Consider the following 24,149-nt stretch of genomic DNA (forward strand, 5'->3'; position numbering starts at 1 on the left):
TAAACACCTCATTAGAAATGCTTTGGGCTATCTCAGAGTCTAGTCATAATGGTATGAGCGCCAGGTGGTTAGCTGATGATTTACAGGCTGTCACAACACAGCTTGCACATATATTCACAGCTTTATTCATCTCCTCCAACACTTCGCTTATAGGCCGGCTCTTGTTTTTTGCTTTCCCATGTTTTGAGATTATAGAGCTTACCCTAGCTTTTACCTGCTTGACAGCCTTTTGCATTTCTTTGATATTGGTTAGTAAAATAGTTTTATAAACTATTGCCGAATTGTCTCTGAAGGCGAGTGTATCTATTAATGTGGGGCTTACATTACTACAGGACCTCATTTGGATCGTTCCCTCATCACTATTAGCAGCTTTATTATTGATACCTGCGCTGATATCTGTTAAAATTGGGGCCATCTGCAGACACCCCGGGGCATTAACACCTATTAAGTGACTCATGGTACTTGGTGGATTATCAAGATTATTGCTGCTGGGCTCTAAAGAAGCAGTATCCCAATGCGAACAGCCTGGAGCGGATTCCTCAGGGTTAAATGCTGATTTATAATACAACTTTTCAACTCCCTCCAAAGCTATACTATGGTCTGAAGCGGGCGAGGACAATATTATTACACTAGAGGGGGGGCTAGTGGGCTCAAATGTCGCAACGGGGGCTGGCGGCGACCACGGCTGAAAGAAATTTAAATGCTCATCATAATAATATTGGGCATTAGTGGTCTGCGGGGAGACGGGGCTGGGTGGTGGGCCTCTATATTCGGCATAGCTCCCTTTTGAGAGCAGTTCGGACGCTTCTGTGGGTGCTAATTCAGAACTCTCTGTTAATCTAGACATATCCTGAAGAATCTTTATAAGACTGGCTTGCAAAGCCTGTTCTGATTCATTACTTTCAACAACCTCCTCGCTGATAACAGTGTCATTATTTGCTATAGGGGCCCTATTACTCTCAAGATCAGTCTGTAAATTACCAGAGACTCTGTTTGTCTCTGACTTCTTGCCCTGTCTGGACCTCACTCCTTTAACTCTCTGTTTATGACCTGCCAGAGGCTGTATGGAGCTAACTGTGGTAGGAATGTCTACGGGGCCCTGCTCCTCCGCTAGGACGCTAGGAATCTGTGAGAAAGAGGCAACCCTAGACAGCTGAGTAGTTGATTTTCTTTTAGCTAAACCTCTGTGGTCATTTTGAATAACACGGGTTGATGGTAGATCCAGCTTTAACTTTTTCGCACATGCAGGCTTTACTTTAGCTGCTTTAACATCTTCAACAGTCTCTTCAACAGGTTTACCAGAAATTTGATGCCAACTACGTTTGGATAAATGTATACCTTGGTAAATGTTGTCCCTCTGGGCCTCAACGGCCTCAACAGCCGTTTCCTTTGCTTTATTTTGCCCCACATTTGTGATGTCCTTTAGATGTATTGATAAATGATCGCCACTGAATGGTTCTCTTCTTCCCGCAAAAAGGTTCACTGTTTCTACAGGGGTAAACAATAATATATATCAAAAACTATAATATATATATATATATATATATATATATATATTAAAAACTATTAAAAAAAAGTAACAATGATTACAGTGAAGTTTCTTACATACACCTGTGATAAACAGCGGCCTATTCTACTTTACACTATATCAGGGTAAAACATGCTTTTTAAAATGAAGTCACTACTGTTGAAAGCTCACCTGATTGTAGTCTTTGTGGAGGACAATTCTTCATAGGCGGCACGCTTTTAAGCATTGGTGTTGGTTGCCGATCTTTTTTTTCCGTAGATGGGCCGCCTTTAATAACAGGTGCTGCTTGTCGAGCCCACTTCGCAGGAGGAGGCCCCTTTTTAACAGCTGTTGCTGACCTTTTCAAGGCTCTTCCTTTAACAGGGATTTCAGGGTTACCCTGATTCACATAGTTAGCCACAGCCCCTAAAAAAAAAAAAAAAAAAAAAATATGTAAATATATATGTATAAAGCATGACACACACACACACACACACACACACACACACACACACACACACACACACACATATCCTGTACTTACCGACAATAGGCGTATTATAAGCTTGTTGCTTCTCCCGCTCCTCAACATCCAATTGTTGCTGAATTATATCAAAGGATAGTAGCATTTCCATGTCCTCGTCTAAAAAAAAAAGAAAAAACATATAGAAAAGACAGTTACAAAATTGCAGGAAGAGTGTTTTTACTACTATTTCTAAAAGACTGGCTCTATACACGCACCTTGGGCAAAAGCAGCATTTTCCGCATCAGACAGGTTGAGCTCTTGAAAATCCTGCGTAAGGGGAAAAAATATATATATATGTATATATGCATAAATAAATAATACAATATTAAAATACTAACAAAAGGTACATGATAAAATATATCCTGAGCCCTAGAGAATTCCGAGCCCATTAAGCGTGTCCCTAAGTGCGTTACAGTAGGCATTTTATTTGTCCCCAGAAAGATGTGATGATTGAGCTATAGGAACAATCCTTAGTCCTCATGTCTTACAACAGGTTCTTATGTAAAGCTCTCTGTCACCTCGGAATGCGTTTGCGCTATATAAAAAACTGCTGCCCTGTTATCTCCCCCACGAACACAGATTTGCCCAGGATCACATGTTCTTTGAGCCTGCGCCGGGACTCCATGACCACAAGGGGTCCCGGACACAGGCATAGATGGGGATGCTACCGGCGCTCATTGTGAGGCTTACAGATGCCTGCTTAAAATATTGGGCTTATCAGTAAAGTAGGGGGGACTCTTCACGCTTTGAGCGGACCCCCCTGCATTTAATAACATTTGTTGCTGGGGCTTAATAGGATCAGGATGGACGCTGCGCATACAGCGCTGCCATGATAGGGGCGGATGCCATACTTAAGGCACTTCCGCCCCCATCATGACGTCAGGGCCAGCGGGCGGGGCTCAGAGCGATTTGAAGACGCTCTGAGCTTCGCGCTCATTTGCACCTAGGAGCCCCGCTGGGGACAGCCGCCAGCCACAAAGCGCTTCCTGGAGTACAGGACACAGCGATCAGCACCGCAAAGGAGGTACGAGCGGCGGAGGCCTTGAGGGCAGCCTCCGCCGTCCCTGTCACTGCAATATTTTATATAAAAAAAAAAAAAAAGAAAAGGCATGGGTCTCCCTTACGGAGCACGCCGCCTGCCCAGCAGCATGGCTGTCATGGCGGGCCCATGTGGAGGCTGTTCTGAGGCCCCCCACCTGCCCCCATAGCATGGCGGATATGGCTGGGGCTGGACCGAGGCCATAGGGTAGCCTTGGCTGGTCCCAGCCCCTCTGACATGCCGCCGATATTTTTTAAAAAGAAGTAGGGGCTGGCGCTGCCCCTCGTGGCTAGGCTCCGACACCACTCCTGCCCCAATAGTATTTTAAACGGCCCACAGGGGAGCCAATTCCCCCACTGGGTTCTGCTACCACCACACATAGCCCCTTGAGCACTTGCGGTGCTCGGAGGGCTCAGGAACAGCCTCAGCAGCCGGGGCCCAACAGACATGTGCTGGGGCTTTTTCAAAATAGCATGTGGGTGCCGGAGGCCTAGAATGCCAGCCTCCACCTGCCCTAATGTCACATAGAGGGTTAATACCCCTCTAGGTAGAACGCAACGACCCTCCCAAGGTCGCCCCCACTTGTGATACTAACTAGGGGCCACCCAGGCAGGCCCCTCAGTCCCCCTAATGCCTAGGGCCCCTAAAGGCTTATATTTTTTAAAATAATAGCACACCCCTACTTTACACAAGCCATAGTCTTGCCTCCAGTCCCCTCTACTAGCACAGATCTTGAATAATCCCTTTTACCAAGCCATGCATCAAGTACAAGAGTACAGATCCTGCGACGATCTACATTTAAGGTACGTGTATAACAGTCATTGTTTTTTTCAAAATGTTTCCCACCTTAAACTGCTAAGCCTCTCTGCCATATTACTATATTGCCATTTGTGTGCATGCTTTGTACAGTCATTCCATGTCCAAAAGTTATTAAGTAATGCATGAAATACTTTATAAACTGTAATCAATATACATAACTACTTACATTAAGTATAGAGTTGGTATTATCATCAGAACTTCTGCCAGGGTGTGCCATGTTATCCTCGGGATCTTCTGTTGCTGCCTGTTCAATCGCCAAATGCTGGTAGGTGCTCCAAAGACTTGTCAGGGTGCCAGTGTGCGTCTAAGTTGCGCCCTCATTTTTATACCTGCTAGGATCTGATAAAAGCCCCGACGGATCGTCCTCCAGTCTGGCGGGAACATGTTGCAGGGAGTTTGCATGTAAGAGTGCTCCTTTTAAAAAAGCTGTACCCTAGTATCTGCTGCACTCTGATAGAGGGACACTACCGGTCCTATTTTTAAGTGTCTAAAAACTGGTGGAGAGATAATTTACGTATTACCCTTCAATTTTTCTCTGCACCCACTCAAATGTAAAAGTAAGCGTTTTTAAAATGTCATGCTTTCACTAGCCGGCTGGCTATGAGGCCCATGTGCATATTTCGCGCCACTCTTTCGCCGTCGAACCGTGCTTATCAGACCAGACCAGCTGTACCCCCAGCGCAGAAGTCTCTTCGTGTCTTTAGGCGCTAAAAAAAAAACTTACATTTTCCATCATGCTGCATCTCCAGGCCTTTTTGCCGCCTTTCTGGGTTTGGGGCCTGGTGTGTTACTGTTATATAAATATGCCTTGTCATATTGCTGAAGAATGTGCCTGTTGTACATGAATACCATATTTTATCAGTCATGCCACGAACACTCACATATAGAGCGAAGTCTCCGTTGCATAACGCAAGATTATAGTTTTATTTTAGTAATTGGTGTCCTTTGTTTCAGAGACTTTTCAAATAGGCTGTGCATAATGTTGCACCAGGGAACTGACAGTCTAGGTTTGTGATCGCACATTACACTGTTAAAGAAACAGGTAATACCCTGTTTCACAGCCCCCAGCCATCCCTACATACTGACCCATATTAATAAACTCAAGCACATTACCCTCCCTTAGAAAGAAAACACAATACACAACACATACCATCCCCATGTATTTTATTTTGACTTTTCATACTTGTATCATTTTAATCAGTGCTTTTAAAAAGGTTTCTTTTATTATTTTCTTTTAGTAATTGTCACTTACATTGTGCATTTCAACTTTGGTTGTGCATTATGTTACACCAGGGAACTGACAGTCTAGGTTTGTGATTGCACATTACACTGTTAAAGAAGCAGGCATTACCATGTTCACAGCCCTCAGCTATCCCTAAATACTGACCCCTATTAATAAACTCCATCACATTACCCTCCCTTAGAAAGAAAACACAATACACAACACATGTCTTTATGTATGTATTTATTTTAGTAATTGTCACTTACATTGTGCCTTTCAACTTTTGGCTGTGCATTATGTTGCACCATGGACCTGTCAGTCTAGGTTTGTGACCGCACATTACCCTGTTAAAGAAACAGGCATTACCCTGTTTCACAGCCCTCAGCTGTCCCTGCATACTGACCCAAAATAATAAACTCAGGCTGTGCATTGTGTTACACAGGCCTGCCTGTTACAGAACACTGCCGTGACATGTTACCATATGAAAAAGAAATAACTATTGCATTTAATTTTCATTTTTATTTTCATAAATGCTGTCATTTTTTCGACCATAGCCTTTTTAAAATTAGGCAACAAAATTACCACCATCGCAATCCAGTGGCCTAGCTTCCCTCCTCTTTTAGGGCCAATGGCTTTCCTGTCCTCTGATGCCTATGGCACACCACCACGACTCAGGCCACCACTCAGGAACTCCAAAGGCCACAGGCACGCCTCCTTGGGGGCTGGCCTATCGCCCCAAAAACACCCTGCAACACTCTAGGGCTCCCATTCCACAGATGGACCACGACGCTGCTCAAGCAACATCAGGCTGCAGCCTCTACTAGCCAATGGACATGCCCAGACATGCCCCTGCTTGCCCAGGCATGTCCCTGCTGATCCAACAAACATGGCGCACCCAGGTAAGTCTCTGCTCATCCATCCCACAACACTAAACACCCCTATAGGCCCTACTGGATGCCTTGCCGCTAACCCTAGCCACCTCACACCAGCCCTCTACAGCCCTTGACACACAGCCATTAATTCCTGTGTGAAGGGCACTCGCACCCTACACCTGCCCCACTTTCACCACTGCCCCTCTGGGGACGCCCTCAGACCCTGGACTTCCAGCCCTACACTTCCAGCCCTACACTTCCGGCCCGGGACTTCCGGCCCCAGACTTCCGGGGAGGGACTTCCGGGGAGGGACTTCCGGGGCGGGACTTCCGGGGCGGGACTTCCGGCTCCTACGTCCCTTCCAGGGGGCGTTCCCACCTGTCAAAAAATGAATGGTGATGGATGGTATGCACTCTATACTACTCACCGTTACTGAATACAGGCACATCTTTTGTTCCCGCCGAAAGTACCAGAACTTCTCTGTTACAAGGGAGAGTACCAGTACTCACTGCGTTAGGTCGGCCTTTCAGGTCACAAATATTCATCGATTGAGCATGCATCACATTTCTACACTGCGGCACATGCTGACATGAGGGCAATTTTACTTCGGTAGTGACGGGCCATGGCAGAGCAACGTGTGACGCCACCCGCCAAGTAGCTGTGTGCATGGCTGGACTGGCCATAGCAGGCACTGGGCATTTCCCCAGTGGGCCGCCAAGGTTGAGGGCCGGTTTTGGGCCCCTGCGGGCCGATTTTGTTACTGGGCCATTTTTGCAGCATAGCTGCAATATTGGCCACTGTAATGAAATTGGCAGAAACTGGCCCTGGTAAACAGCTCAGCCGCACCCACCAAACCCCTGGGGGGCTGGCCGGGCACTTTGCCAGAGCCGGTTTTGGCTCCCAGTCCAGCCCTGGCTGTGTGGTGGGAAGGAAGGTAAGCCCTTTAAGAGGTGCAGTTTGCTCCGGCTTTCCCTTTCTTCTTTGCCAATGCAGCAGGACCGAAAGCAAAGAGTCGTAAAATTCCACGACAAGGAGGCAGAGAAGATCACCTGCAAGAAGCAGGTTTGCACCAGCGCCAGTCGGATTGAGAAGCTAGCGGGGAGCCTTGTGTAATTCAGACATAGGTGAGTGCCCTGCGCACCACCACTGCCCCAAGCACCACTCAAGGGAATAGGATGTGGCGTGACTGCCAGAGCTGCTGACTTTGTGTAATGCAACTGGTGCTCATGTAAAGCACCCTAATGTTTCGAGTTCACATTTATATAAAACTGCAAAAAAGTAAGACACTGTACAGCACCCGCCCTGACACCTCTATTTCATTTTTATTGATGCTGAACCAAACTGTACTTAGAACACACAGTCGAATGAAAGATCGTGATACAAGCGCACAGCCAAGGCCGATGACGGACTCACACTAGTTCTTTGCAGCTCCAGCTCCAGAGTTGATAAAACATTTTATAGAAGCATTTCACTAGTGTGGATTCCTGGGCTTTGAAGCGCATCCTACACACAGAGAGTGTGTGTAATACAAGCAGCCTTCTGTCCTCAGTTTGCAAAGAGGCTCATTTGTGAACCGGAGTAATGAATGTCACATATCACTAGAACCACATGGGTGGTGTCGCTGCACTGTGGTGAGTTATTCTGTGAGGGTACTGAGAGTAGACCAGCGGAGGCACCAGAGGGTGCAGATGTACCAGGGGATAGAAATGCAGTACGCTGAGGGTACATACATGAATTTACCAGAGGGTAGAGATGCAGTGCACTCAGAATGTAGAAGCTGAGATGTAAGAGGAAATAAATCGAGGTCATGCTAATGGGGAAAGCCTCAGATACTTGGTCGGACAAATGGTGGCCCTCACAATTGGAAGCAGCCCCTGTTCCTAAGCAATGTGTTGAAAACCTTGCTCTAAAGCTGGACTAGGTGCTGACTATGAGACACCATATTAATAATAATAATAATAATAATATGAACATTTATAAAGCGCCTGCCACTACCAGCTCTTCTTACTATAGTTTACGTCTGCTCCGAAAAATCCTTCCTTATATGCCTACTAGCCACCGTAGAACTCTAGTTCAGGCTATGGTAATCAGCTGTTTGGACTATGGAAACGCATTGCTGGCCGATGTGGGAGAATCCCTGCTTCTTAAATTACATGTGATTCAGAACACTGCAGCAAGAATGATTCTAAACCGCCCAGCAGGCTCCCCCTCGGCCCCTCTGCTCAGAGAGCTGCACTGGTTACCGGTAAGGAAGAGATCATTTTTTAAAATCTGTTGTCTTACCTATAATGCCTTGAAAGGTAGAGGCCCTCATTATCTGCAAAAGAAACTCCTAAAATACTCTCCATGCAGAAACCTCAGATCCAGCACATTAGGCCTTCTACAGGTACCCTGTATTCGCTTGACTCGTATAGGGGGTAAAGGGTTTTCATATCTTGCCCCAAGTTACTGGAATAAACTTCCTATGGCCCTGTGTAAAATCACCATTTACAGCACTTTCAGGAAAAAATTAAAAGCTTTTCTGTTCTAATCTTGCTACAGATAAGTTTTCAGCTTCTTTAAGCCTCAGGTAACTATTTCTAGGCATCGTCGAGATGCTCCAGGGTGAGTCGTGCGCTATAGAAATACAGATAACATAACATAACTGTGGGCACAGAAGCAGGGATGTTAGAGGGTAGAGTTGTAGAGCACTGAGGGTGGAGAAGTAGAGATGTCAGAGGGTTGAGAAGCAGTGCACTGAGGGTGCAGAAGCCTTCAAATATGATTCATGTACCATTTGCACCGAGGCAATCTTCATAAATGCAACATTTGAAAGAGAATGATAAACGTAACCTTAAAACATGCAAGGGCAAAAACAATACATTACAGATTGAAGCAATTTGTCATAATTTGCACCCAAAACAATTCTCTGTCATTAGCCCTGCCCCCAGTCCCGCCTCTCGCTCTGCCTCCGTGCCACACCCTCCAGGGCACAGCTCAATTTGATGATTAGCTGCACATTTTTCCCATTTAAAGCACTAAAGCAGAATAATCAATAGCCAGGGCCTACAGACATGCACATTAAATTCCAGAAAATCTGTCACTGAGGTACCATGGTCAGAGTATGAATCAAGGTCCCGTCTTTATAAATATGTATATCAATGTAGAACTGGCGCACAGTAAGAGGAGGGACAAAGGCGACAGGATTGTAAAGGAACATTGCAACAGGATTTATTACAGTGAGAGACTATGCGTCAGTGACAACTGAAAATGCTCCTAATACTTCTAGTTGCTTTAATGCTTGCTCCCTCTGGCTCGTACTTTCTATAAACGAAGAAAAATTGGTCACCAAACGAACAAAAGCTATAAACTGGGCCATTGTGTTTGAAATTTAGCATGAGAAAATGCAGACAAATTCTGTAGAAAGATTTTATATTAATCCTGAATGATTTTAATAAGATTGTCTCTGTGATTGGAAGCCCAAGAAGCCTCTGAGGATCCAAAAAGTTGTGCTGCAAAGAAAACATCCCAATTCTGGCTATGCAGCCATGTTCTCAATATGCAGTACGCAGATCAGGAAACTTGTCTAAGGCCTCAGATTCAGGCCATATATGTCCCATTTCAATCTTTGTTTGCATTTTAATTACAATGACCAGCGACCAATCACAATTCACTGATAATAGCGATGGGACATGAAGCATATACCCATGAAGTTTTAAATATGTGGCCATGGGGAGAGTGTGAAATCAAAAGTAATGCATGTATTACATGGGATTTCTATGTAGAAAATAAATGAAGATCCATTAGTAAAGCCAATGGGCTTTATTTTGCTAATACTTGATATTTTGCTTTGACAATTCTCGCAGAATTGTGGCACAAGCAATGGCAAAGTCAATTGCAGCCATCTTTTGTATACTACTAAGATCATCACTGGCAATCTTGGAACAAAATATCTATACAAAATAATATAGTTACACACCTCTAAGATATTGCTCAGGTTTAGTATACATATGAGAAAATGACCATCTTGGACGTATACAAAATAACAATCCAAGACGACCACCACCTGCTATTGGCTTTTCCCAGTACTTGCTGCGCTTACTACAGGGTTAGTAAAGCCAACATTGGCCGCTGTGGGTGCAGCCTGATTGGGGTAAGAAAGTAATGATGTTGTGGAGGTGGTAGAGCTACAGTGTTGAAAGAGAAAGAGCAGAGAGATGCGGGGGGAGAGCAAAAATGAAGGGGTGGAGATGGCATAGGCAAGGGAAAAAACAGGCAAATGGAGCAAGGTGAAACCAAACCTCAAATATCAGTTTTCAAATAAACAGTTTCTTCAACTAACACATTTGCCTATGATGTGTGGATTTGAAATGAGGCTGTTGATAAAATTGCAGGACAGAGAGTTAAGTCAAGTTGACAAGGGAACAGAGCAATCGGAGACCTTGTGTAAGACGAGTCACAAGGATGGGGAGAGAGGGCGCGTGCAGGATGAGGGAAGGGAGCTAAGAGAGTTTGCGGTAAGATACACCAGGGAGTGGAAGACCCCAGTGGAAAAGAAGGAGGAGAGATAGAGCATCCATTTAGTGTTAAAATTCAAATGTTATAAAAACATGCCAAAAAAATAGTCAGTGAAGTAGTTAGTGAAAAAATACAACCCATTCAATAAAACCATGCTGAAATCAAAATGCTCACAGGTGGGGAAACTGATAATAAAGAGGCAAGCCACTGAATGAGGAGCAGGAAATTAAAATACATAAGAAGTTCATCCAGTCTTCAGCAAATGGTACACCCAATACCCACTCAAACAATCAAACAGGCACACACAGAAACATTGTTAGTGTGTTTCTCTTTGGGGAAAAAGTAGTGGCTTTTAGACCTCTTAGATATAAGCATCCAAGCAATATTGAAATCTAAATAAATCACTTCAATAATGTTCTCAGTTCAGAACTATGGAAAAACAAGGCAAGATATGGGAGGCAGGTATACCAGTTTATGAAGGATCCTTCAAGTGCTAGTAAAGGACGTTTAAATAGAAGCTGCTGGTATATTATTAACACTGCAAAAAGGATAAGAGATGAGAAATATGGTCTATTTTGCAATGTATAAGAATAAATAAACACACATCGTAATTTTGGTCCTTGGTTGGATCTAACCCAAAAAATCTCAAAGAACCAATTTCCACATTCCGTAATAAGGACCTTATTAAGACCATGGCGGACTGGACAGCCATCCGCCAGGGTCTTAATGAGGGTGGAAGTGAAGACCACTGCCACCCAGGCACAGAACAGTCTTCAATATTTAGAGAGTTCCATGTGCCTTTCAGGGATCTCTACCAGGTGGTGAGAGTTTTGACCATGATAACTGCCTTCTCAGCATTAAAGAATTGCCAAGCAGGCACCCAGATAATGCCCTCACTCGGCAGAAATTTCTGTTCAGACAGCATAATCTCCCAAAGAGACATCTTGTTTTCTCTGAACAAAACCCAAATGGCCCCAATATTCAGGGTGCTTTTCCCTGGGCGTGAAGTCTATGTAACATTTTACCTGCATGTTTCCACCATTAATTGCCTGGCTGAAACTGGCAGTGAAAAGAAGTGTTAATAGTGCCACCCTCAATAGGGCGGGAAGAATTTCACGTTGACCCAGTGGTCCTGTGGCAGACAGACCACTGGGTCAAGGGTTACTGCTGGCGGTGGCCGCTTGGTCAGGGATTACCACCAGCACTAAACCCTTACTGCCTGTTTAAATTGTGGACACTGAGTACAGCTGGAGTTAGAGTTTAAGTTGAGGTGAAGGGGCTGTCTATGTATTCTGCCTATGTTCCAATGTACAACACTATAAATTGGAACAGTGAAATGGACAGGATACAGTGTGTAAAAACAGAGTGATACATGGGGCAGAACGGGACACAGGCAAGCGATAGGTAAAGTGGACAGGGTGGCAGCAAGCTGCAGCTGCACCTGCAGTATCTGCTGGTGTCCAAGGTTGAAACTGACAATGCTGCAGCCTCACTTCAAGAGACAGGAACGCCACCTTTCCAGTGCTATCCATCATTCCATTTATCACTGCAAGGTAATGAAGGCCACATGCTTGGAGAGTGGCTTTATCATCACCTAAATGAAAGCTTTCTTCGCTGGCTATGCAAAGGAATGGAAGTGTCGCTAGCTACTTGTCTATTTCTTGATAGAATATTCTCCAACAGTTAACAGCTAGTTGAGATTGCCCAACACTATACCAAAATGTCAGAATCATAGAAAAAGTCTAATTAAGGTATGCCTGACAAGGTGCATATTAATTGAATACACAAATACTGAAAGGAGGATGCTTGTAATAAGACTAACCACTGACAATTGCTCAGGATAGCATTCCAATCCATTGTTATTTTGGCCACCTTGCCACCTCATATTAGACACAGCCATACCAAAATCAGATGTGAGCCGGTTCCAATAGGAGCAGTTCAATTGGAAATGCCAAGTCAGGTCCTTTTTGAACTAGAACACAAGCAACCCAAGATCAGTTTCACCCTAATTGGGGGCTCTTCAGAATGGTGTAGCTTGATTCCAGCGGCACAGTGACCAAGGGGTCCACATCTGGGCATATCCTTGACACATTAAACAGACAAAAGATGATGGGAGGATGCTTGCAAAAATTGAGGTAAAAAATATCTTTTGCAAAGGAAGAAGTGGAATTAACATTAGTCTGCATTTTTCTGTTTATTTTACAATGTAAATACTAAACAATACATTATTCTGTAAAGCTGCTTTTATTGTATGTAACTGTGATACTGTAATTGTGGTTCATTGTTCATACAAAACTGTTTAATTATAGACCTTATTTGGAGGCAAAATTATTTTTTATTAATATTGCAACATTGTATTATTATGTATGTTTGTACACCATCTAACATTACTCCACTTCCTTGAAATGGACATTTATAACGACAGTTTTTCTATGGGTCTTTTCAGAGGTTTGTGCTTGTAGAAAACCAGTAGTAAGGGGAACTGATGTTTCCCTCTACTAGACAGCACTTCTAAATGTGGCTATGTAAGTGTTTCCATACACTCTGGATAAAAGCTAGAACTCTTTCAACACACAACCTGTCAGTCCCGTGTCTTCTTCACCACTGAAAGGGTTGGGATGCTGATAAAAGGTTTCTACAGGTGGGGCCACTTCAGTCCAATTCCTCTCCCGCTTCGTACAGGTACTCATGCAATGTAATCTTTCTCCTTCATGGGTTCTTCATCCACAGTGAGGGTATTTCTGGTCCAGTCATTTATAAATATGAGCTTCATCCTTATTCCCTCAGAGAAGTTGTGTTACAGGAGGACAATATGTAATGCCACTCTGTTTAAGGTGTTGGTCTCATTATTGCCTTGGCTAATACTGGGCTTCTGATTGTGACCGGTAAGGAATTGTATGCACCTGGCCATTGTCTGGTTCTTGCCCCTGGCCATTGTCTGGTTCTTGAATCTGCCCATCTCCACTGTTGCCCTAATCATAGATGTAAAGAGTCTTGCCTTACCTTGTCACTCCTCTAGGGACAATGGGACCTCTAGAGGTTTGAACCCGGGGACCTTTGCCCACTGGGTTCTTGCTTACCTGCTTTCTCCTTGAGAGTACAACTAGGAGTCTCGACCGAAGCTTGAGCTTACGGAAATTGGTTGAGGAGTCTGCTTTCCTGCATGCAACATTTCTATAATGCTGCATGCAAACAGGAATTTAGAGTCAGACTACGGCATGGCCAGGGTGCGATCATTTCTCTTATTTGATGTTCCATATTGCTTTTTTCTTCCTGCTACCATTATTTTGAAAGGATTTTCAAATCCAGGTTGCTAATTCCACAGCGTCGGTGAAGGCAATCCTGTCCCCACCGCAGCAACGTAGACACGGACGAGAGTTTCATGCAGAGTTTTTTTATTGTTTGTTGCAATCTGCCGCCATACATATATATTAATGGTAGGTGATAATGGGGTAAACCCTCAGTTCACCGACCTGGGTCAGCATGTAGTTACAGAAAAAAATGGTCGGTTACAAAACAGTATTCATTGCGTTCATTTCATCAGTAAATAGTTAAAAGGTACACATCAACTATGTCAGAATGAAACTGAGTTTAATTCAGCTATAAGCAGTGGTATTCAATTTATACACAGTTATTTAGTATTTAATTCATACATTGCATAACGGTGAATGCGGTCAAAAATAGTGCTCAGTGAGTGTCAAAAGGAGGGATTCCAGATTCAGTAGGGTAGGGGGTGTTTGGAATAGATGGAGGGACAAAGAAAAGGAATTGTGTCCTGTAGACAATTCAAAATTAATCTCGAAACATTTCCCGTCTGTAAACAGATCACATTGTTCCCTATACAATCAATACACGAAAACCACTACTGAATCTGGAATCCCTCCTTTCATTCTGACATAGTTGATGTGTACCTTTTAACTATTTACTGATGAAATGAACGCAATGAATACTGTTTTGTAACCAACCATTTTTTTCTGTAAATACATATATATTAAGGCTGGGTGGCAAACTCCACCCTACCAGCAGAGCTTACCGAGTTTTGGGCACTCTAGCAGCTCACCCCCAACAAACAACAACGCATCGTAGATGGCCCCAGACAGCAGGAACGGGGACACATCGGTACAGAACAGCAAAGACCAGCAAGGAGGTGCTCCTTATCTGCCTGTACAGCTTCTGCCTGATCATGGGTGAGTGTGGCTGCCAGTTCAGCCCCTCATTCACTTTGCAACTTTTCCTAATGCTACTTTGTTGTTTTGCTGCTTCACAGTTGTTACTGCTTCATGAGCTCTCTATTGTTGTTGGGTGTGTGCGGGGGAGGGAATTCAAACAACTGTTTTAAGGGAATGTTGGCAACAAGGGTTGACAAGGCTATATGTGAGGGCATCGTTGCGGTGAGACCCGAAGAGGCGGTGTTGGCAAGTGTTGTTCCCGTTGGTCAGTGCAGTAGTTGTCCGGCCCTTGAAGTCACAAGCGTTGCTAATCAAACTCCGTGAGGTTGAAGTCAGAAGCGCCGGAGTCAGCAGGCATTGGGGCTGCGGTGTGAAGTGGAGCAGTGTGGCGTCCCCAGATTGCGGTGCAGGCAGCAGCTCGGTGACAGCGTCCAGGGGCATTGGTCAGACTAGGGCTGTGGTGCGAAGTAGGGCACTACTCATTGCAGTGCTGGCAGGAGAAAGTGCAAGCCACTGTAACGTTTCTGCTGAAGTGCTGTTGTCAGTAGAATATCTGGAGTCAACGGTGCCGGCAGGAGAAGACTGTGGTGTGGGACAGGGCTGTGCATCGAATAACTTAAGAGTGGTGCCCACAGGCTACGGTGCAGGCAGCAGCATCGATGTCGGCGTGGAGCGTCGTCGTCTGGGATACAAGAGTGGCGAGGTGAAGTGAGACAGTACTAAGTGTGGTGCCCTCAGGTCACAGTGCAAGCAGTGGCTCTGTGGTGGCATCGCCATCGGTGAGATCAGTGTGAAGTGTGGTGGTGCTGTCTGAGGTGCCAACAGGTCACGTCGTTGATGGCGTTGGGTTGCTTTTTCTTCTGTTACAGCATAAAACATACAGTTCCTAGTGCTGGTAGCAGATGGTCATGAAGTCTTTGCTGTTCCTCAGACTTCTTGAACAGGGGGCAAGCTCTACCTCCAGCCCTTGGAAAATAAGTTGCAGAAAAGTCCAATCAAGTCCTTTTATTGCCGAAGACAGAAGCAGCCACTGCAGGCCAACACAGCAAAGCATGTAGCAAAGTGGTAGTTTATTTCCACAGCTTCTCCAGCTCTTCTTCTTGGCAGGTTCCTTAGTCCAAACAAGTACTGAAGTTCTGGGGTCAAGGCCCTATTGTTAATACTACTTTTCCCTTTGAAGTTTTAGGCAGAAAGTCTCTGAGTTCAGTTAAAAAAAAGTCTGTCCTCTCTTATCCAGCTTCACTACAGGTGGTGGAGACAGCATTGTGCAGAGCAGACACAGCCTGTTCAGGTGCTAGTGGAAACTCCTCCCACCACTCTAAATGAAGAAAAGGTCTATTCAGCCTGGCTATGAGTCATCCAGAAAGGCGGGACATACCTCAACTCCCCTTGTGACAAAGTGATTTACAAAATTGCCAAGCCCAACAGTTAGCATTCCAAGATCGCCATCACATCTGCACATGCATGCACCCGCACTGTGACACATGCACAAATATACATCACGGTGTGCCAACAACACCAGTGCAAAGATGAACTAGAAAAGCAAATAGGTACCACTATCCTACTAAAGATGAGACCTACTGACTTTGGTAATGCCTGTTTTTCTGTGATTATTTGTAAAGTATTACGACCAGTGCTGTTTCTTTTGATCAGATGTCTGGATTTCTCATGTTGTGGGTAATTGTAAGTGAAAGGTCAATGAGGAGAGGAAAAGAAAAGGTAAGGAGTGCACAGTCTGAAACAGTCAAGCAGCTGGTAAGTGAATGGTAAAAAGGTCCTAAAAATAATTAAGTTGAAACAGTAAGATATATCAGGCTACATGCTGTAGAGACTGACAAGCTGTTAACGCTGAATCTTTTTAGATTCTCAAGGTGAGTGTAAGATTGCAATATAACAGTCATATATTCTAAGCAAGTGTGCCATCAACATTCACATAGTGTGAAAAGTTCATAGCGCTCACGATCAATTATCTCAAACAACAGAATAGAACAGTGGACACCAGCACACTGGCCAGCTGCATTGGGTATCCCCCCTACACCCAAGAAGTCAGTAAAAAGCCTGGGAATCAAGATAAATGCTGATCTTTCCATGCAGGAGCAGATCAGCCTGGTCTCATCTGCTTGCATGTGCCAACTGAGAGCATTTAAGAAAATTAGGAAATGTTTCTCTAAGGAGGCTAGCATAACTATCTTGCTCGCACTAATAATGTCCCGGTTGGATTACGCCAATTCCATATATTTTGGACACCCTGTCAGTCAAATTCATAGGTTATAGCTCATTCAAAATCAAGCAGCTAGGCTGGTCTTCCAGCAACCGAGACAGTGCCACACTAAACCATTAATTAAGCAGCTTCATTGGCTTCCTGTGATACAGCGGTCTATGTTTAAGACCGGTTGTATGATTTTTAATGCACTCCATGACTCAGGACCCAAGTTCATATCAACCAAGATCGCAAGATACATGCCTACCCAGAATCTCAGATCATCGACAATGAACATGTTGACTGTTCCAAGATTTAAACGTAAGAGAATGGGTGGTTCGCGTTTCTCGGTACTAGGTCCCACCTTGTGGAATTCCCTTCCAATTGAAATTAGACTAACCTCAGATTATTTTAGCTTCAGAAAAAGACTTCAAACATGGTTATTCAACCATGTTTACTGTTAGAGCCTGAAGGATCCTCTTAGCGCCATGAGACCGTTGGTATACGAGCGCTTTACAAGTTCCATAAACATAAACAAACATCAAGCATTCAATGTGGCAGACATCAATCTGCCATTACATGTCTATATATGTGCACTTAAATACCAATATGAGGAGAAATCTTTACATTTGCAATAAATCACTGGGTTTGGTAATCATCAACACAATACTGCCCTTGAGCTACACATCCAGAGGTGAACTAAAAGATCACAAAATGAGAAACTTTTGAAAATCAATGGGTATTATATATGAATGACATAAGCATGATGATTACAGCAATAGGATTTGAAACATTTAGATGTGTGATATACCAACACAGTACACAACAAATTCACATTGTGCAATATTTAGATGTGCCATCCGTTAGCAGATCTTCAGATTAAAGCTTCATATAAAACTAGGGCAAATGTGCAGTTTCAGATTCAGTGGCAAGTAATTAAGGGAGTAATTAGTGAAGACTCTTCTAGGAGTAGATCCAGACAGCAAGGTGATTTCAGTAAACATGTCTTTAGAGATTGCACTGTGCAGAAGAGTATTTAAAGAGACATTCAAGGTTTTTGAACATACACCACATTGCTAAATTAATATTAACTGTGGTTTATTATAAAATAGTTGTGGTTCCACACTTTAAAATGGCACTAAAATGCTTGAATCTCCCCACACCTTTAGAGAGTGTATTAATATGGGATCGAAGTACGGGCAGGAACAGTGAGTAAAGCCCAGAAATATCAAACAAGTGCTTTGCCCTGGCCGTCACACAAGGTGACAACATTCTTAAGCCACATTTACCAAGCCATGCAAAGCCACCTTGCATGGCCCTGTAAGGCTTGGTAAATCTGGAGTAACACAAGGCAGCACAAATTCCTGCACAAAAACAATACTGCCACAAACACCACTGCCACAAGCAACCTCCGCTCAGCCCACCTTCACCTCCTCACGGTACCCACCTTCAAACTGAAGCAGCAAGGGGGCCGCAAGATCGCGGCCCTTGCCCCCCGACTATGGAATTTCATCCCAGTGGAAATCAGATAAAGAACAAATCTGATCAATTTCAGAAAGTCTCTCAAAACATGGCTTTTCTCATGCGCCTATAATTAATCTGTTTGGACTGGCGATCCCTCTGCCTCATCAGTGCCAAGAAACCAACCGGTGAGCGAGCGCTCTACAAAACCCTTCTAACATAACATAACACGGCACCATGGCTCAATGGTGCCTGCATTGGCGCTAGGCAGCACATAGTTCAACAGTGCTGTGAGAGAGCAGGAATGCTCCATATCTTGTTATATATGGCACATTCCTGCCATCTCCATTTGACGCATCATAACAAGTTGTCTTGTTGTGTTGTGCTGCATCAAATATTGTTACATCTGGCCCTAAATTGGGACTCCTGATGACTTTCATACACAAAATGGCGTCCATGGTTGTGCAACTGGACTGAGAGAATCCAATTAGCAATGGGAGTCAAATGAGGAGGGGAATCGGAGATCAACTAATAGAGTTTCCTGATCGTTGCCAGGCTGCATTAGGGGGTGAGACTGATTTGACAGCTCCCATCCCCCAACTTGCATGTAGAGAACCAACACAAGTGGAATGGCATTGCGAGAATTAAGAATGCCATTTCAGAGGACTTGAGGCTGAGTTTTGATTGGTTAGTAAACTGAGGAAGAATTTGGGTGAGAGGCATCTTCTTAGAGACCATCGATGGTATGGATAGGAGACAACCAACCGACCATTAGCAGTGCAATGGTTGAAACATAGCAGTTTGGTATTGTTACATACATTTTAGACATTTTAAAAATATATATATATTTTTTATGCTTGAGGAAATGTTTGATGAAGCTAAGGCTGAAACAATACTTTGTATGAAGTCTTTCATAGGCAGACTAAGGTAGGAGAAATATTCACGAATGTTAAATACTTTGCAAAATGTATTCCTCTTCATTGGGGGAACATTCCAAGCAATGCTTCCATGTCGAGAAGGAAACCAATAATCTATTTTTGCATTGTATTCGGCCAGAGGAATTGCAAAGAATACACTTTTGTATAATTAATCAAGACCTAGAAAAGAACTTTATAAATCCTTTAAAATGTTTAGTAATTGTATAAAGAAAATGAAATGCAAAATTAAAACTACAGTAATGATTTGAAATGAAATTTCATAAAAGGAAATAAGATAAACTAACTGTGTTTTGTTGTGGTCTGAAAATCCAGGTCCAATGTTGTAGGATAGATTAAGGTTTCCTTTCCAGCCTTCTGGTGGGGGAGGTCCTCCCATGTTCCTGTCAAAAACAAATCAAGCCATTATTTCTTCAATACAGAAATAAAGACTAGACAGTGGGTATTCGCTCTAATTATTGATGTCCACTCCGTCTAAAATAGCACATTTTCAATGCAAGTTACAAAGCAGACCTAGCAGAACGGATTCTGGGTAAGCACTAACCGATAATTCAGAGGGAAATTCATAGTTGAGAGTGCTCCCTTACTGGGGGATTGTTGGAAAGGCTGTATTGCACCAGCCATTTGGTGTTTCTACCAAGGTAAGGAATATCAAACCTTGAACAAATCACATAGAAATCCTCAAGCACTGTGAATAATTTACCATACCAAATCTCTCTACAGTGCTAGAGAATTGGAGTGACACATTGCTGTATGTCAACAGAACACCATCATCATCAAGGTAACTTTATTCGGTTCAGTGAAAAAAAACCCATAAAAGTACATAAAATCAACTATACATGTTGTAGTTACCATAGCCCAATTAGATACACATGATAATCACTTCAGTTATTTCAATTATTAAAAGGAATAAAAATTAAGAATACCATTGTTAAAATCAGTCTAAAACAACACTAAAAGGAACTTCATTATTAATTCTAAATAATGTGAATCAATTACAGATATTAATATTGTTTTCTGATAGCAATTACCACCTTCATAAAATTGGAAACCCCAATACATATGTCTGATGTGGCCAAAGAATACAAAAGATTAAAACCATCAGTATAAGAGCTTTGCCTAGAGCTTTTTAAAATTGGGACTAAAAATCTGCTCCTTATATAGGGTGCAAAAAAGCATAAGGTGCAATGTGGAGAAGTGGAGAAGTGTGGCTCAGTGGTTAGAGGCGGCAGACCCGGAAGTTGAGATCGACCGTGGACCAGGGTTCGAATCCCCGCCTCGGCGGGTCTCGGGCTCAAAAAATTCCACGGACTTGACAATTCTCACTCTGGTGCCTACTCAACTCACGGGGTCACACTCTGCGACTCTGGGCAATAGCTTGCTTAATCTCCACTACGGCCCCTCGCGGCGGGATGCCTGGCTTTCACCTTGTGGACACCCTGCCGGGGTTTCTCACAGGGGAATACCAGGACGGGTTCCCTAAGCAAGCGCCGGGACGCTTACGGGCAGCTGTGCGCTTTACAAATCCAACACATTTACATTTACATGTGCTTTGAACTGCTAAATTGTCACAGGGGCAGGGCACTAGGTTGTCTGTCCAAACAGCTTGTGTTGGAAAAGCTAAAAAAAAATGCAGGGTCAATAGCCGCAATCTTGTTAGGTAAAAGAGAGTCTGAATATTTGAGGTAAACGTTAAATAAAATTGCTGTTGGGCCGGAAATAAACACAGAGGACCTGCTACCTCTGGTTAGGAACGAAGGGCATTTGCCCTGCCGTAATATGCCTCTTTAATAATGCTTTTCGCATTCTCAGGAATGTTTGCAGGGCGAGGCCCAGCTTATAAAAATTATCCCTGACAAAAGCTAGCCAGCTAATATCTAATACACCATCAAGGTTAAGACAGTCTGTGATAATATCTCTAGTAAATGTTAGCTCCTCTGACAGCCAAATTTTGGCCCATAAAAGTAGAGGGGCAATGTTCATAGAATGTTCAACAAAGTCAAGCTCCACCTCATAATGACAGAAGGTAGTAGGGTCACCTTTTGGAACCATCAGCAACCTTTTAATAAATTCATTCTCCATAGTTTGCAGCTGGCTGCTGTTATGGCACCCCCAGACACCTGCACCATATGTTACCACCGGGACACATTTGGCCGTATAAATTGTAACAAGCTCTGTCACAGGTTTTTGCCCCAATTTAGATGCAAAATGAAAAAGTCCTTCAACCACCCTACTAGCATTATGCATTCCTGATATCACAAGCGAATCCGATTTCAGCTTGTTAGTAAAAATATTCCATAGATAGGTAAAACTTTTCATGTTATCAATTCTCATTGAACCAACTGGATGATTTCTGGTTTTGTTTTTATGTGGTCCACAGACCATGACTTAAGATTATACAAAATTGACCTTTAAGTCCAGTGATAACATAAATTCAAAGAATGCATCAAGAGATTTTTGAAGGCTATTTGCCGTTGGAACCATGTGAACAGTGTCGTCCGCATACGAGAGGAGCGGAACTTGGACGCTCCCAATGCGTGGACAGTCAAGATTTTTCCGTACCAGGAATGCTTCTAGACCATTAGTGTAAATTATAAAAAGAAAAGGCACTTGTATGCAACCCTGGCGGACACACTATGTTGATGCAATGGGCCTACTTTTTTCGCCATTGGCACCATATCTAATGCTTACAGATGTAGAGGTGTGGCGCCTACGTAGAAGATAAATCAAAGGTTCCTCGATTCCCTTTTTCCCCATCAGTGCCCACAACTTGTCCCGATTTACCGTATCAAAGACACTGGACAAGTCAATGAAGGCCAGTTAGATAGAAACCTTCCTGGCCCACATGTACATTCCCATAATCAGTGACAAGTTGAGGCACTGTTCCATGGTACCCAGGCCCCTCCTGAAGCCATACTGTGATCTTTCAATAATCCCTGAGTCCCTGGCCCAATTTTCGAATCTTGCAAGGACGACCCTACCCAATACTTTTTGCGGTGGCATCAATTAGGGAATTAAGCCTATAGCAAGAGGGATTAGACCTGTTGCCTTTTTTTAACACAGGGATACCTATAGCCTCCTTCCAGGATACTGGGATAGGACCAATCTCCACATCCTTAAAAACATTAGACAGTAATGGGGCCCACAGTTCAGGATTACTTTTAAAAAGATCCAGTGGGACACCATCCGGGCCAGGTGCTTTCATGCTGATACCTTTAGCTATGGCTTCCTCAACCTCAGCTACAGAGATTGATGCACTTAGATGGTGTGCTGAGGTCAAATCTAAACGATACAGAAAAGGGGGTGGTGATGAACAGAGTGTCTGAATTAAGCAGACCACTCTTACCCAGTCCAAAGATCAGGGCTTCATCCATCACCGTTATTTATCTCACTGCCCCATCCCAGCTCAGAACCTGGCTATATGCAAATTAGTCTGTCCCTGGCCCAGTGCATCATGGGAACAGGGCAGACCAAACTACCAAGCCAATTCTTCACCAGAAAGGAGACAAGCTACCGGGGACCGGTTTCTGGCATTTCAGCCTCTTCGGCCCGGCTTGTTTCCTTCCCAGTGTAAGAATTGGCTTTTGTAGTCTGGTCTGCCCTGTTCCCATGATGCACTGGGCCAGGGACAGACTAATTTGCATACAGCCAGGTTCTGAAACTGGGATGGTGCAATGAGCTAAAAAACGGTGTTGGATCTAGCCCTGATCTCTTGACTGGGTGAGAGTACTCTGCTTAATTCAGAGACTCTGTCCATCACCACCCCTTGTTGTAAATTATTTTGTCCACCCTAAGCGTGGAAGGGTATACTCAGATGTGAGTCCCTTGCTCATTGCACCATCAGGATTCAAGCAAGCCGGGCCGAAGACGCCTGAAATGGCAGAAACCGGTCCCCGGAAGCTTGTTTCCTTCCCAGTGTAAGAATTGGCTTTTGTAGTCTGGTCTGCCCTGTTCCCATGATGCACTGGGCCAGGGACAGACTAATTTGCATACAGCCAGGTTCTGAAACTGGGATGGTGCAATGAGCTAAAAAACGGTGTTGGATCTAGCCCTGATCTCTTGACTGGGTGAGAGTACTCTGCTTAATTCAGAGACTCTGTCCATCACCACCCCTTGTTGTAAATTATTGAGGTCAAATCTAAAGGCAGGTCCTCGCTGGGGATCTCATGTATGTGGCCTTTAGGATTGAATATGGTTGCATAGTGGGATACCCAGGCATCTGCCACAATGAGGGAATACATCCTGCCTGTCTCCTCACTGACTAGAGGGCAGTTTATGACTTCCCAGAAATTTTTCGAATCCTTGAGGGTGCTCGCTCTATCCAGGGCATCCCAGGCTATGCGCCTTGGTTCTTCTTTTGTCTGTTTTACTGAATCTTTGTGAACCTTCCTGGCAATTTTAATCTAGGCCCTATCTCGAGGTTGTGCGTGTAATGTCAGTTTTAGAATTTTGTTTGCTCTAGTGCATTCCGCATTAGGCCATCTTTTCTCTGGGGGGACGGCCAACTTATTTGTTCTAGTCAAATTTTTGGCTACATTTGTGCAGATCAATTGAAACTCCTGAATAATCTCAGCAGGTGAGAGGTCATTTGCTAAACACTTCAGAATAGAGTCATCATTTCAAACTCAATTAGAATTACTTTATTCCATCTGATTGTTACCCCCTTATTAGGGTTAAAAGAGACTTTAGGGCCCAGACAGTTCCCGGCTCAGCTATTATATTAATTGCAGTTATAAGTTGGTTGTGATCACTTGCGCTAAGAGGGATTACCTCAAAATCATCAATAAGTTGCAGAAACATAAAATCAATAGTGCTCGCCCTACCTGCACCCGCGTTAGTAGGGCACTGTATTACATGGTTGCTAACTAAATCATTAACAAGGCCTAAATCATTTGCCAAAAT

At 43.8% G+C, this 24,149-nt stretch overlaps 1 protein-coding gene across 1 annotated transcript in view; it reads right to left on the bottom strand.

Annotated features, from left to right (window-relative positions):
* LOC144773425 (glutamate carboxypeptidase 2-like) overlaps positions 1 to 24,149 on the bottom strand; it is a 508,326-nt gene that overhangs the window by 250,346 nt on the left and 233,831 nt on the right. The window contains exon 8 of the mRNA XM_078658419.1: positions 19,535 to 19,630. Coding sequence (XP_078514545.1) covers positions 19,535 to 19,630 — 96 coding nt within the window. The remainder of the gene's footprint in view (positions 1 to 19,534; positions 19,631 to 24,149) is intronic.

The sequence above is a fragment of the Lissotriton helveticus genome, chromosome 8 (assembly GCF_964261635.1).
Source record: "Lissotriton helveticus chromosome 8, aLisHel1.1, whole genome shotgun sequence".
Classification (NCBI taxonomy): Eukaryota; Metazoa; Chordata; class Amphibia; order Caudata; family Salamandridae; genus Lissotriton; species Lissotriton helveticus.